Source organism: Pectinophora gossypiella, unplaced genomic scaffold (genome assembly GCF_024362695.1).
Source record: "Pectinophora gossypiella unplaced genomic scaffold, ilPecGoss1.1 Pgos_36, whole genome shotgun sequence".
In the NCBI taxonomy this organism is placed as follows: Eukaryota; Metazoa; Arthropoda; class Insecta; order Lepidoptera; family Gelechiidae; genus Pectinophora; species Pectinophora gossypiella.
In genome coordinates this window covers 971,184-986,344 of record NW_026063246.1, presented here as the reverse complement: position 1 = coordinate 986,344, position 15,161 = coordinate 971,184, and the positions used below count along the sequence as shown (strand labels likewise).

General features: G+C 38.0%; 1 protein-coding gene across 4 annotated transcripts; it reads right to left on the bottom strand.

The window, feature by feature from the left end:
• Positions 1–1,531: 1,531 nt before the first annotated feature.
• LOC126381108 (uncharacterized) lies at positions 1,532–4,716 on the bottom strand. 4 transcript variants are annotated; one of them, XR_007568680.1, is made up of 3 exons: positions 3,674–4,716; positions 3,088–3,189; positions 1,532–2,456 (listed from the first exon to the last, which is right to left on the bottom strand). XR_007568680.1 is itself a non-coding variant. In XM_050030642.1 (2 exons), the coding sequence occupies exons 1-2, from the start codon at positions 4,288–4,290 to the stop codon at positions 2,418–2,420; spliced, it is 1,242 nt and encodes a 413-aa protein (XP_049886599.1). In that variant the 5' UTR covers positions 4,291–4,716; the 3' UTR covers positions 1,532–2,417. The 4 variants fall into 4 exon arrangements, 3 of the variants coding, with proteins under 3 accessions (XP_049886599.1, XP_049886600.1, XP_049886601.1); XM_050030642.1 differs by having other exon boundaries at positions 3,088–4,716; XM_050030643.1 differs by lacking the exon at positions 3,088–3,189.
• Positions 4,717–15,161: the final 10,445 nt, after the last annotated feature.

Here is a 15,161-nt window from a genome sequence, read left to right as displayed (position 1 = left end):
TGCATAATACGAAGGTAAGTAAGTAATTTAAAGTAATTTATCTTAAGTTAAACAGCTTAATACAAGCAAGTAGGTACTTAAATTAGGTAATTTATACATATGACAAAACTAATAATAAGTATTATGTAGTTAGGTACATTACAAAGTATCATTCAGTCTTACTTGGCAATAAAATTAGCTTATGTATAGGTCTAGTAAAGTTACCTTTAGAAGTACGAACAACTACTGATCTAATTAGACCATCAGTTTTATTAATATTCGTAGAAACAACTCTGCCCAAGGGCCAAAAAGTAGGAGGAGTAGCCTCATCTTTAATGATAACTAAGTCTCCACAATTTAAGTTTTTATGAACATTAAGCCATTTATTTCTAGTTTGTAATTCTGATAAGTAGCAAGAGTAAAATTGTTTCCAAAATCTTTGTTTTATTTGTATTATTCTTTTATAAACATTTAATCTATTTTCATTAATGTCAAGCTGATTAGGTTCAGGTAAGTCAGTTAGCGCTGTGCCAATGATAAAATGAGCAGGGGTCAAGCAAGTTAAGTCATTAGGCAAATCAGTTATAGGATATAAGGGCCTAGAGTTCAGAATCCCTTCTACCTGTACCAACACAGTGTAAAGTAACTCATATGTCAATTTAGTACTAAATAAGTATCTTTTAAGCAATGATTTAACAGATTTAATGCCTGCCTCGTATATACCGCCCATATGGCTTGCTAGAGGAATAGTAAATTTAAATTCAATGCAGTTTGAGGCGCAGAAGTCTGTTATTTCACTGTAACATTTGTCATTTAAAAACATCTTATATAAGTCATGTAATTCTGATTTAGAGCCTTTAAAATTGGTTGCATTATCTGTATACAAACAAGTAGGAATACCTCGTCTAGATACAAATCTTTTCAGGGCACATATAAAGGCTTGAGTGGACAAATCAGTGACCAACTCCAAGTGAATTGCACGAGTAGCCATACACACAAATAAACATATGTAACCTTTAGAATATCTACAGTTTCTAGTCATAGAACTCCTTATGGCTATGGCGCCACTATAATCAATCCCTACGTGGGTAAACGCACGAGTAAGCGTGACTCGAGGTGCGGGTAAGTTAGACATTTGCTGTCCACAGACTGATCCACGATACCTAATACATCTAGTACAAGAATGTATACATTTCTTTACTTCACGTCTACCACCTATAGGCCAATATGTAAGTCTTATGTTGTAGAGTGTGTTCTGTATGCCAGCGTGAAGAAGTTTGTAGTGATAGTGACGTATTATCAGTGTGGTTATGTGGTCTTTGTTTGGTAGTATGATAGGGTGAGCCTGATTGTATGGTATGTCTGAGTGTTGTATGCGACCTCCAACTCGTAAGATGTTGTCATTATCTAAGAAAGGGTTCAGTTTTCTAATAGGGCTAGAAGTAAAAGTATATAATTTGTGAGAGCTTGTCAGAGGTTGGATATGTATGTTAGTGTTGTGTTGTAAAGTCTCTAATTCCTCAATAAATAAATAAATAAATAAATAAATTCTTGGATTTCCTTATGGAATGAATGATGCTGTGTGGCCTGTAGAATGAAAGTCTGTGAGTGTTTAAGCTCTGAAACAGATAAATGAGAAGTAAGTTTATTATGCTTGTTTTTCAAATTATGTATGAATCTGAATAAGTATGAAATTGATCTAGACAAGTTAGTATAGCTAGAAAACCTTTTAAAATGCTCATAGAAAAATGAATAATTAATACCTGTTGTAGAGCAAATATTAACCACTTGAGCAGTAGATATTATATCATCATTATTCTGTGTAGTGGTTGAGGTGTACAACTCCTCACAGTATTTGTCATCAGGAGAGATTAACTTTTGTGTAGACAGTACTTCCTCCTGTTCCCGGAAAGATTGGAGTATGCCATCTGTGGGAGTAGGTGATAAATGCATGCTAACAGGTGTAGTGCAGTCAGAAGTAAGCTCACTAGAATCAGGAATGTAAGAACCTGATACAACCCATCCTAGGGTAGTTTCAATTAAGAAAGGTAAGCATGAACCAAGTTTTATACGTCCTGTCAGTAGTATGGAGTAGAAGAGCTCAGCTCCAATAAGCAAGTCAATTGAGCTAGGTATGAAAAAAGTAGGGTCAGCAAGCGTGTGTGCTTGTTTAGTTGGTATGTGCCAGGTATGTGTAGGTATATAGTTGTGTGGTAGCGGCACTGCTATATTATCCAACACAATGAATGTGAGATCAGCCTTGTAGTTAGTATAACGTGAAGAAATACTAGTATGTATACTCATTTGAGATTGTTTTTGGGTGTTACCTATGCCACTAATATTACAAATATCACCTTTACATGCAAGCTGAAGCATGGATGCCAGTCTGTGGGTAGCAATGTTGACCTCGCTACCTGCGTCCAGGAGAGCTCGAGCGTTTATCCACTTTCCGGATGCATCTTGGATTTGGATGATGGCTGTGGAAAGCAATATTTGATGTCTGTTAGTATGAGATGAAAGCACAGTAGAAGGCGTAGCGTGAGTGTGTGTAGTGTTAGGCAATTTAATGTTGTCAGTAGATGCATGTGGTTGCATTTGAGTGTAGCTAGTATTAGGTGTACCTATAGAAGTAGCGGTTGCATGTGGTTGCAGGGGAGTGTAGCTAGAATTGGGTGTACCCATAGAAGTAGTGGTTGCATGTGGTTGCAGGTGAGTGTAGCTAGAGTTAGGTGTACCTATAGAAGTAGCAGTTGCATATGGTTGCAGGTGAGTGTAGCTAAGATTGGGTGTACCCATAGAAGTAGCAGTTGCATGTGGTTGCAGTTGAGTGTAGCTAGAGTTAGGTGTACCTATAGAAGTAGCAGTTGCATGTGGTTGCGGGTGAGTGTAGCTAGGATTGGGTGTACCCATAGAAGTAGCAGTTGCATGTGGTTGCAGTTGAGTGTAGCTAGAGTTAGGTGTACCTATAGAAGTAGCAGTTGCATGTCGTTGCAGGTGAATGTAGCTAGGATTGGGTGTACCCATAGAAGTAGCAGTAGGTAGAGAAACAATGTTAGATTGCATCGGAGGTAAGTCATTGCAATATAAATCTGCAGAAGCAAAGCTAACCTGCTGTTGCTGTAGATTTCTGTCCATATGTATACTGGTGTGATGTCTACCATGGCATGTTAGACATTTGTATTTTGAGCACACATGATTTGCTCGGTAGGGCTGTAAACAGTTATAACACAATGATTTAGCTTTAATCATTTTTATACGATCATTAACTGAGAGTTCTAAGTAATTAGGACACTTGTGCAATTGATGTTGGTTTTGACACAATATACAAGATGAATTTACAGCAGATGTGACATGGGAGGTTTTGACATATGTCTTATCAATGTACTTATCAGCATTTAACATTTCAAATGCAGTTCTACGCGCGTTAAGGAACTCAAGCAATTCACACATTGTAGGGATCGTATTTTCCTTTCTATTGAGCTCCCATGCAGCTCGCAATGAATTATCAAGTTTTTGAGAGATTATAAACACTAATAATGCGTCCCAACTGTCAACTGGTAGCTTAATAGCCTTTAATGAGTCTAAACTTTGTTGTAATGTTACTAAGAAATCTTTAAGGTTATATCTTGTGATAGTTGAAAAATTAGTGATCGATTTCAAGTGATAGTTAACAATTATTGTTTTATTTTCGTACCTTCTTGATAGAATTTCCATGGCCTTGGTATAATTTTCCTCCGTCACTAGCAATGAGGATATAAGGATCGCTGCTTCTCCCGTGAGTGACGACTTCAGATATTGTAATTTGTTGACCACTGGTATGTCGGTGTCATCTACGGAAGCCATGAAGATATTCTTGAATGCCGGCCATTGCCGAATATCACCATCGAACCTTGGTAATTCCAGTTGAGGTAACTTAACGCGTGGTTTCTTGTACATGGTATCGTGATTCAAGGTCGAACTAAGCTGTTGATGATCTGTTGACAATCGTGCGGTAATAATAGGCCCAGTTAGTAAGGCGTCCATTTTCGACTTCACCAAGTAATATTTGTCTTCAAAAGTTTGTCGTTCTTGCTCGTAAATCTCTTGACGTTCTGGATCGTCGCATTCACAGCACTCGATCGCAGATTGCAACTCGTCGAATCTAATGAAAATTTTCTCCAGTTCGGCTTGACGCGCCTTGATCTCATGAAGTGTATTGTTCGTAGCACTATAACTTTGTATGAAATTACATATACGTGTGAGTTTTCCTTTTAATGAACTTCTCTGTTGTTTTAATTGTTGTAATTCTTGAAAATTATCTTGTTCCGTCATGTCGAAAAAATAACACGTAGAAAAACAATAGAAAAAATGAAAGAAGCCTGATGACGTTGAAATAAGCCTGTCGCTTCTTTTTTTTGTGTCAATTTTTTTGGCCTGGACTCGAGTGTTTTAAGACCGATATTGACAAATATAGGTTGCTTCTGCCCGCCGCCCGCCAGAGTGCAGCACAATCTGAATGAATTGATGAATGTTGAATGGATCACTTGGTCACGTGACGACCTCCTTGAGACAAAGATTAGACACAATTTTTCACAAAATGGCGATCTTGTTCACGCGCACAATGACCCTCACGACTCGAAGGACCACAAAAATGTTCACTATTTTGATTGATAAAAGAATGTTCTAATGCAGCAGGGCGTTATTAACAAAAAGTCACTTTTACAATCACTTGTTATTTATTTATATGTGAAAGAAAAAAGGTACAAAACACAGTACACTAAATACACGTATTGACGCTGCGGAGGTTGGGCGAACAGAGAGAGAATGAAGGGAAGAATGAATTTAGTATGAATCCTGTGAATGAATACAAAACAGTTTTTGTTTCTATAAGGAACATACAGACAGACAGACAGACAAAAATTTTACTGATTGCATTTTTGGCATCAGTATCGATCACTAAATATATTTAATGTACAGAATTGACCTCTCTACAGATTTATTATAAGTATAGATAATGTGTAGGTAAGATCTCGCAAAACAATAAGTGTGATTCATCCTACCACATAATATTAAGTCCCTTATTAAATATTATACAGTTGCTTTCTGTTTAAAGTTACCTCTATAACACTCATCTGAGAACATGCACCAATCACCCACGAACTCATTCCTGAAATCCGCATTGAAATCAGACAATACGTTTTAATTTTAATAATATTGCAATATAAACGTTTCACACTAATATATTTATTTATTTATTTATTTATTTCAAATCGGGAAACAAACAGCTTAAATAACAATTTAAAAATGCAAATAGTTTGTACATTAGCCAATGAAGTCTCCACTTATAACTAATACATGCATCACTGAGAAGTAGACAGAAGCAATAAATAAATTAAGTAAGCAAGCAATACAAAAATAGAAAGAAAAGTATATAGCAGCGCCTCCTAGTGAGTTAATATCATAAGACTTAGACCATGCACCATTCAACTACGAACCCATTGCTGAAAACCGCATTGAAATTGGACAATTCGTTTTAATATTATTGCAATACTATTTTTCACTAATATTGTAGCACCCTCTAGTGAGTTAAAGACGTAATTTTTATTATTTGGGAACATGCAATAAGCTACCACGTACACATTGCCGAAAACAGAATTGTAATCGGACATTTCGTTTTGATTATATTGCAACATTGTTTTGCACTAATATTGTGGCGCCCCCTAGTGAGTTACAGCCATGACACCTGTCTAAGAATATGAACTCATCAAACACAAACCCGTTATTGAAAACCGCCTCAAAATCGGATCATTAGTTTAAAAGATAGGTGGTAACATTACTTTGCACAAACGCACACACAAACATCTCTCACCCTAAACGCATATACCTGCTCCGTTCCGTCGTGGGTAATAATAAATGTAATTAAAATTATACTAACCGTAATTAACAACACTTTGCTTTACTTAATACATAACATACATAAACTGCCTATATACCTCCCACTGCTGGGCACAGGCCTCCCCTCAATCAACCGGAGGGGGTATGGAGCATACTCCACCACGCTGCTCCACTGCGGGTTGATGGAGGTGTTTTTACGGCTAATAGCCGGGACCAAGGGCTTAACGTGCCCTCCGAAGCACGGAATCATCTTATTTTTTCGGACAATCAGGTGATTCAAGCCTGAAAAGTCCTTACCAAACAAAGGACAGTCTCACAAAGTGATTTCGACAATGTCCCCATCGGGAATCGAACCCGGACCACCAGATCGTGAGCCTAACGCTCTAACCACTAGACCACGGAGGCTGTTTACTTAATACTACCTGATTATTGAGTGATGGGTTCAACTTTATGAATTAAATGAGGATTAATTGGATGAATTTGATTCACTTGACCACACAATCCACGTGCCACTTATAGTCGATCTTGATTTTTCTTTAATCTTCGCCAATCACTTCGTATTAATTTATCTACAATTTATTGATTGTGATCTTCTCTGAAATCTGGCTCGAAGGACCATGAATATGCCTGATATGCCTTTTTACTGATTTTTAAGGGATTTAGGTAGCAATGAAACAGCACCGTGTTCGACGTAATTACGTGTAATCAATGGAACCGAAAAAAAAAAACGCCTGTCAATTAACTAATAAAAACTATTGCAAATAAATTGCTATTATAAATTGAAGAGGCGTTTCGAATAATATTTATTCTAAACACTAATATTGTGGCGCCCCCTAGTGAGTTACAGACATGACACCTGTTTAATAACATGAACTCATCAAACACAAACCCGTTATTGAAAACCGCATCAAAATCGGATTATTAGTTTAGAAGATAATTAATAACATTTCTTTGCACAAACGCACACACAAACATCTCTCACCCTAAACGCATATACCTGCTCCGTTCCGTCGTGGGTAATAAAAATAGGTAAAAAAACTTTTTAAGTTAAACGGTTTTATGTTAAACATACATTGCAATGTTTAAGCTAAATGTACTAAAAACCAAAAAATAATAAAATAGATACAGTCGTGGGAATTATAAACATATGCATAGACTAGACTAAAATAAAACCGTGAGGCACGTCAATTGTCTACAATCGTTGATTAAAATGTTTGTTTTGTAATGTTACACTATAATTAGGCAGTTGTTCAACCGACAACGATGGACGTGTGATAAGTAGGGCTAGAATGTGGAAACAAGCTAGCAAGCTCGATTATAAGCGAGTTTTAGGGTTTCATAGTGGTGAGCGAGTAGTACTTTTATTATTATAAAACGGTTTTATTAACTCACTGTACCGTCATTCGAAGCCTAAAATAATGAGAGAGGCAACTCGATTTTTCGATGTTGTGGCGGAAACAGTGTCTAAACGTGTTCCAATTCCTATGACAACAGCCTGATCTTTATTTCCATTGGCTGTTGTTACCTTCTAAAACTAGCCACCAGGGGGCGCATCTGTGCTTGAGCGGCTCAGATCGCTTTTTGAATCATTTGGCAATTTATTTTTCGAATTGTGCGGACGGATAGTTAGTGATTTACGTACAAAATCGTTATAATAATACATAATACCTAACTTATATCCGTTATAGTGTCTTACGTGTAAATAATAAAAATAGTATTTCATAAAATTCAAAAAATAAAATAAATATATAATAATTAGTGCTTATCTACTTAAATATTTTCTAACGGTGCTACCGTTCGAACGTGAGTTTACGTGAGTGATGGTTTCGGAAAATAGTTCTAGTTCTAGCTCTTCAAGCTCATCTGATTCCGATTCTAATTCCCCAAGTCGTGCACGAACGCGAAACAATAAACGAAAAGCTGAGTCGGTGCTTCCTAAGAAAAATATAAAGCGTAAAAAATCTAACAATGATTTACAAAAACTTGTCGAGCAAGTAAATAACATACAAAATTACTTAATGTATAATTCCATGCACCCAGCTTTTCATAATTACCCGCCGGCTGTGCAAAATAACTGTGACGATAATATAAGTGTTACCGTTAGTGGCGATTTATTCTCCGACAATGATAGTTTCGAAAAGGCTCCAAGCCCTGGCCCTAATCCGAATTTAAGCTTCTCTATAAATACAGTGTTGAAGGAGCCTTCCATCCCTAAGTCAGCTCAGGCCCACTTAGATTTGTTAAAATCGGTACAACATCTTGATACTGCCGAATGGTGTGATGTTCGTTATTCGGATGTTCAAAAAGCTTACGCTTCTACCCCTGGATTTGTTGAGCTCGAGTGCAACGAGGAATTCAAACCTTTCGATAAGTACCCTCTTTTATGCACAGCAGAGAAAAGTTATGCCGCGTTCACTCAGGCGCTTATTAAACAAAAAGAGGCGGCGCAGGCTGGCTTCGATTCGTTCCTTTCGTGGGTTTTTAATAATGAAGGGGTTTTAAATCCCGCGTCAATAAAGGATAAAATTAATGAGATTTTTGTGCAAGGTAATTACAATAAAATATCGGGTGACCTGTTACAACTTGCATGCGGTCATAGGGCTGACGTGGTCGAACAAAGACGAGAGGGGCTCCTTAGATCGGTAAAAGATAAGTTTTTGCGCGCTAATCTGCGTAAAATTCCGCCATCTTGCGAATTTTTATTTAACAAGGAAGGTCTTTCGTCTGCTATCGAAAAGGCAGGTGGACCGACAAAAATTTTTTGGCCTGCAAGGGTCTCGTCCAAATCCAACTGGTCAGCTGCGCAAGCTGGACCATCAACATCAAAGATGCCCGCGCAGGGTTATCAGTCTCAGCCTCCGAAGGGCAACAAATACGGCCAGGTCATGCAGAACTCTTTCTCATACCAACCTTATGGGCCTCCATCTAACTATTATCCTGCGCAAGGATACCATAATTACCCCGCGCAGGGGTACCATAATTACCCCGCGCAGGGGCACACGAACAGACGGTTCGCGCAGAACCATGATAAAATAAGACCTGATTCTAATAAAACCTTACGTCATAGGCAACATTTTGACGAAAACAAAAATAATTTTAAAAGTGGGCAGAACAATAAAAACTTTCGTTCGAAGCGAAAGTTCTGACTCGAATGTACGTATTGCGGGTCGTCTGGCATACTATGTCCGTATGTGGGAAAATCTTGGGGCCCCAAAATCTATTATAAAAATAATACAGGGTTACAGGATACCGTTCAAGCAGGTTCCTCCACTTTGTGTTCCCGCAACCCTAACCCACAGGTGCCAGACGCGAGACTCCCCTCAAATGAGAGACGCAATAACCACGCTATTACAAACAGGGGTTTTGGAAACCGTACGCCTCTCCCCGAGTTTCATTTCTCCGATTTTCTTGACAACCAAAAGCGACGGAAGTATGCGGCCTATTTTCAATCTTCGTCTATTAAACGAACACGTCATCGTAAACAAATTTCACCTCATAAACATGCAGAGAATCCCCAGTTTCCTGCAGCCTTACGATTACCTGGTAAAAATAGACCTTTCCAATGCTTATTTTCACGTGCCCATTGCTCAAACCCACAGAAGGTTCCTGCGAATAATATTTGCACAAAGATTACTGCAAGTAACTTGCCTACCATTCGGGCTCGCAACAGCGCCACGTGTGTTTGCTTTGCTGAGCAATTGGGTCGCAGAGATCCTGAGAAAGCAAGGTATTCGAATAGTCACGTATTTGGACGACTTTCTGCTTGCCAATCAATGCAGAGACATGCTATTACATCAAGTTCAGTACACAGTAAACTTGCTACAAACGCTGGGTTGGCTGCTAAATTTCAAAAAGTCGATCTTAACACCTCAAAAAGCATTGGAATTCCTAGGAATTTGTTGGGACCCGTGGCTGGGCCTCAAATGGCTTCCTTTAAAAAAGCAGCAATCTATACAGTCAAAAATCCAACCAATATTGTCCAAAAGAACTGCCCGGTTATTGGAGATACAAAGTCTGGTCGGTCTCGTCAACTTCGCCAGTTTTGTCGTTCCTCGCGGTCGCCTGAATCACAGAGAACTTCTTCGGTTTGGCAATTTCCTCCTAAAAACCAATTCTTGCCGCCGATTCAAAGTCCCAGACAATGTCGTTCTCGAGTTGATATGGTGGATAAAGAACTGCAATGTTCGCTCTCTATTACATCAGCCACCAGTGACCCACTTTATGTCAACCGATGCGTCGGGAATAGGTTGGGGAGCCCAAGTCGACGATCGGAAACTCTCTGGCCCGTGGTCTCTTCTGCAACTGGATCTGCACTCCAATATGAAGGAGATGTTGGCTGTACTGTTTGCGTTAAAACAGCAATGCAATTACCTGGCGAACACGTCCATAATGCTTCAGAGCGACAGCAAGACCGTGGTATCTTACCTGAGGAGAGAGGGAGGATCCAAATCTCGCAATCTGATGTATCTAACACGGAAAGTATTCTCGATTCTCGACCAATACCAGATAAATCTAATCGCTCATTATCTGCCGGGGAAAATGAACTGCGAAGCGGACCGTTTATCTCGGTTTCGGCCGCCTCCCGAGTGGCATCTTTTGCCAGTCATAACCAACATAATTTTCAAGAAATGGGGCATCCCGCATATAGATTTGATGGCGTCCAGGACTGCACATGTAGTGCCTCGGTACGCGAGTCTGGATCGAAGGGATGCGAATGCGGAGTTTCACGACTCGTTCAGCCAACAATGGGACTACGACCTTGCGTGGGTGTTTCCGCCGCCCTTTCTTATCCCGAGAGTGTTATGCCACCTAAACACAGCGAAGGGTGTGTATCTATTAATAGTCCCCATGTGGGAGAAGGTGTTCTGGAAGCCCGATCTCAAAAATCGGGCCACAGCTCCCCCGTTCACAATACGACGCCTTCACCAAGTCCTTGTGGACACATCGACCGGTCTGCCACCGCCGAAGGTCTTCGAGATGAGCCTACAAGTCTGGAGATGTGGGGGTGGTCGTCAAAGTTGACTGATTGGACGCCCGAACAAAAACAGCTGTTAAAATCAGGTTGGCGTAGTTCTTCTATCAGAACATATAAAAATGCTTGGTGTAAATGGTTAGATTGGTGTAAACATAATAATATCAGCACCCCATATGATGCGAATGGTCCTCAACTAGCCAGATTTTTGTCAGATTTGTTCCTTGTTTACAAATTATCGTACAGTACTATTTTAGTATACAAATCAGCTATTTCAACGCTTTGTAATCCTGACCATTCTGAACGTTTGAGTTCTCATATTCTAGTCAAGAAAATGCTCGCATCTATAGCTAACCAAAAACCTAAATTAAATTTAAAACCCCCAATATGGGATGTTAACGATCTTTCTGCTTGGCTTCTAAACAATGAGACTGATTGCAACAATTTATATCAGTGCTCAAAGCGAACAGCTACATTGTTAATGCTTTGCTCTGGGCGTCGTGTCCATGATTTAACTCTGTTAGCTGTGGATGACAGTCACTGTTCTATTTCAGAAAACTTCGTCGTATTTTGGCCCAAATTTGGATCGAAGACAGATAAATCGGATGTACGACAATCTGGCTGGCGCCTAACTAGCAACCACGACCAACGATCCATTGATCCTGTGTATTGGGTGAAGCAACTTATACAATTGTCATCGTCAAGAAGAGCTCAAGCTAACACGAATAGCCTTTTCGTCACTGCGTGCGGCGAACCTAAGTCTGCTTCACGTTCAGTGATTGCTGGCTGGATTAGACGGGTCCTACAAGAAGCGGGCATAAAAGCAAGCGCTGGAAGTATTAGACCTGCCGTTGCGTCTAAAAATTGGGTGTCTAATTGCCCAATAGATGATATCCTTGCTCAAGGAAATTGGCGCTCTCAAGATACGTTTAAAAAATATTACTGTCGAGAAATTAAATCTACGAATCACCAAACAAATGTGGTAACTGCTAGGTTTTCACCCATAGCAAATTAAAATAGAGTAAATTAGATAATACCTTTATTTATCTACCGTATAGGTGATTTTATAATTAAGTGATCACTTTATATCATTTGTGTGTTTCCTTTTGTTTCTAGCATATTATATAAATTGTTAACTTGCTAAGAATATTGATGAATAGTTTGAAATAAAAATTTAATTATCTTTTGTAGATTACTTTATTTTACTTATAATTTGTACCTACTTACCTGTAATCTTCCATACCTACATTACATATTAAATTAATTAAATTAAAAGGTTTTCTATTAAGCATTTCTCCTTTTACATTTTCTACTTGCATTACATTTTTAGATCTCGTTCTATTCTCATACAGACTCATATACATAATTCATACATAACTATCCACCAGGCGATAACAAACAGCTCTCATTATTTTAGGCTTCGAATGACGGTACAGTGAGTTAATAACAGCGTTTTACCTTACAATAAAACGCTTATTAACTACTTACCTCATTCGAAGCCTATTTTCATCTCTGCCTGGTTTAATTTGTTTTATTATTATTTAGCAATGATTCAAAAAGCGATCTGAGCCGCTCAAGCACAGATGCGCCCCCTGGTGGCTAGTTTTAGAAGGTAACAACAGCCAATGGAAATAAAGATCAGGCTGTTGTCATAGGAATTGGAACACGTTTAGACACTGTTTCCGCCACAACATCGAAAAATCGAGTTGCCTCTCTCATTATTTTAGGCTTCGAATGAGGTAAGTAGTTAATAAGCGTTTTATTGTAAGGTAAAACGCTGTTATTTTGCTCACCCCGTTTGTTTTATTCTTGGGTCAAATTTAGTAATTCAAATTTCACCCTCTTCCTGTCAACCGATTAATCTGAAATTTTGTATACACTTTGGATTTTGGTGACAATACAATAATGTTTATTTATTATCATTATAAATCCAAGATGGCGGCCGCTACAAAATGGCGGATAACGTAGGTTTTATCAATCCCACCAATATGGGTATCGAATGAAAGGGCTCAACAAGCAGAATACAATATACTAAAAAAAAATTAAATCCAAGATGGCGGCCGCTACAAAATGGCGGATAACGTAGGTTTTATCAATCTCATCAATATAGGTATCAAATGAAAGGGCTCAACAAGCAGAATACAATATACTAAAAATAAAAATAGGTAAAAAAACTTTTTAAGTTAAACGGTTTTATGTTAAACATACATTGCAATGTTTAAGCTAAATGTACTAAAAACCAAAAAATAATAAAATAGATACAGTCGTGGGAATTATAAACATATGCATAGACTAGACTAAAATAAAACCGTGGGGCACGTCAATTGTCTACAAATTATCGACTTAATGTGCGATAGAAGAATCGTTTAATTCGTCGTTAGGCAGTTGGCCCGCAGACGGTGAGGAAATTACTTACTATTTTCTTGCTCATGGAAATTCCAATAGTTTTACACTCCATGTAAATAAAAGAGATGTTTCAACTAGTTTATCGTTGGATATTCACACTGCTGGCTGGCGAGGAATCGTTTCACTGCTCGTAGTTTGTCTTTAATCGACAAAACATATGATAAAAGTACTACTCGCTCACCACTATGAAACATTAAAACTCGCTTATAATCGAGCTTGCTAGCTTGTTTCCACATTCTAGCCCTACTTATCACACGTCCATCGTTGTCGGTTGAACAACTGCCTAATTATAGTGTAACATTACAAAACAAACATTTTAATCAACGATTGTAGACAATTGACGTGCCCAACGGTTTTATTTTAGTCTAGTCTATGCATATGTTTATAATTCCCACGACTGTATCTATTTTATTATTTTTTGGTTTTTAGTACATTTAGCTTAAACATTGCAATGGCCCCGATTCCTGCAAACACCGCCTAATTTTATTTTAAGTTATATCCGTCATTTTCATATCCGTCGAAAAGGAAAGGGACGGATGATTCACAGCTCTTAATTTTAGGAAGAATGAGTAAATGAATGTGTCGAGTAATTGACTGATGTAAAATATTTAGACGGTTGGTTTAGATTTGTGCTTAAAATTGACGTGTGTTCCATAAATTTTATGCTTGTCAATTACCCGTCCCTTTCCTTTTCGGCGGATAAGAAAATGACAGATATAACTTAAAATAAAATTAGATGGTATTTACAGGAATGAGCACCAATGTATGTTTAACATAAAACCGTTTAACTTAAAAAGTTTTTTTACCTATTTTTTTAAACGGTTTTATTTAGCTCACCCCGTTTGTTTTATTCTTGGGTCAAATTTAGTAATTCAAATTTCACCCTCTTCCTGTCAACCGATTAATCTGAAATTTTGTATACACTTTGGATTTTGGTGACAATACAATTATGTTTATTCATTATCATTATAAATCCAAGATGGCGGCCGCTACAAAATGGCGGATAACGTAGGTTTTATCAATCCCATCACTATGGGTATCAAATGAAAGGGCTCAACAAGCAGAATACAATATACTAAAAAAAATTAAATCCAAGATGGCGGCCGCTACAAAATGGCGGATAACGTAGGTTTTATCAATCCCATCAATATAGGTATCAAATGAAAGGGCTCAACAAGCAGAACACAATATACTAAAAAAAATTAAATCCAAGATGGCGGCCGGTACAAAATGGCGGATAACGTAGGTTTTATCAATCCTATCAATATGGGTATCAAATGAAAATGCTCAACCAGTAGAATACAATGTACTATATAAAATTAAAATCCAAGATGGCGGCCTCTACAAAATGGCGGATAACTTAGGTTTTATCAATCCCATCAACATGGGTATCAAATGAAAGGTCTCAACAAGTAGAATACAATTTACTATGCAAAATTAAACGGTTTTATATTTAGCTCACCCCGTTTGTTTTATTTATTCTTGGGTCAAATTTAGTAATTCAAATTTCACCCTCTTCCTGTCAACCGATTAATCTGAAATTTTGTATACACTTTGGATTTTGGTGACAATACAATTATGTTTATTCATTATCATTATAAATCCAAGATGGCGGCCGCTACAAAATGGCGGATAACGTAGGTTTTATCAATCCAATCACTATGGGTATCAAATGAAAGGGCTCAACAAGCAGAATACAATATACTAAAAAAAATTAAATCCAAGATGGCGGCCGCTACAAAATGGCGGATAACGTAGGTTTTATCAATCCCATCAATATAGGTATCAAATGAAAGGGCTCAACAAGCAGAACACAATATACTAAAAAAAATTAAATCCAAGATGGCGGCCGGTACAAAATGGCGGATAACGTAGGTTTTATCAATCCTATCAATATGGGTATCAAATGAAAATGCTCAACCAGTAGAAT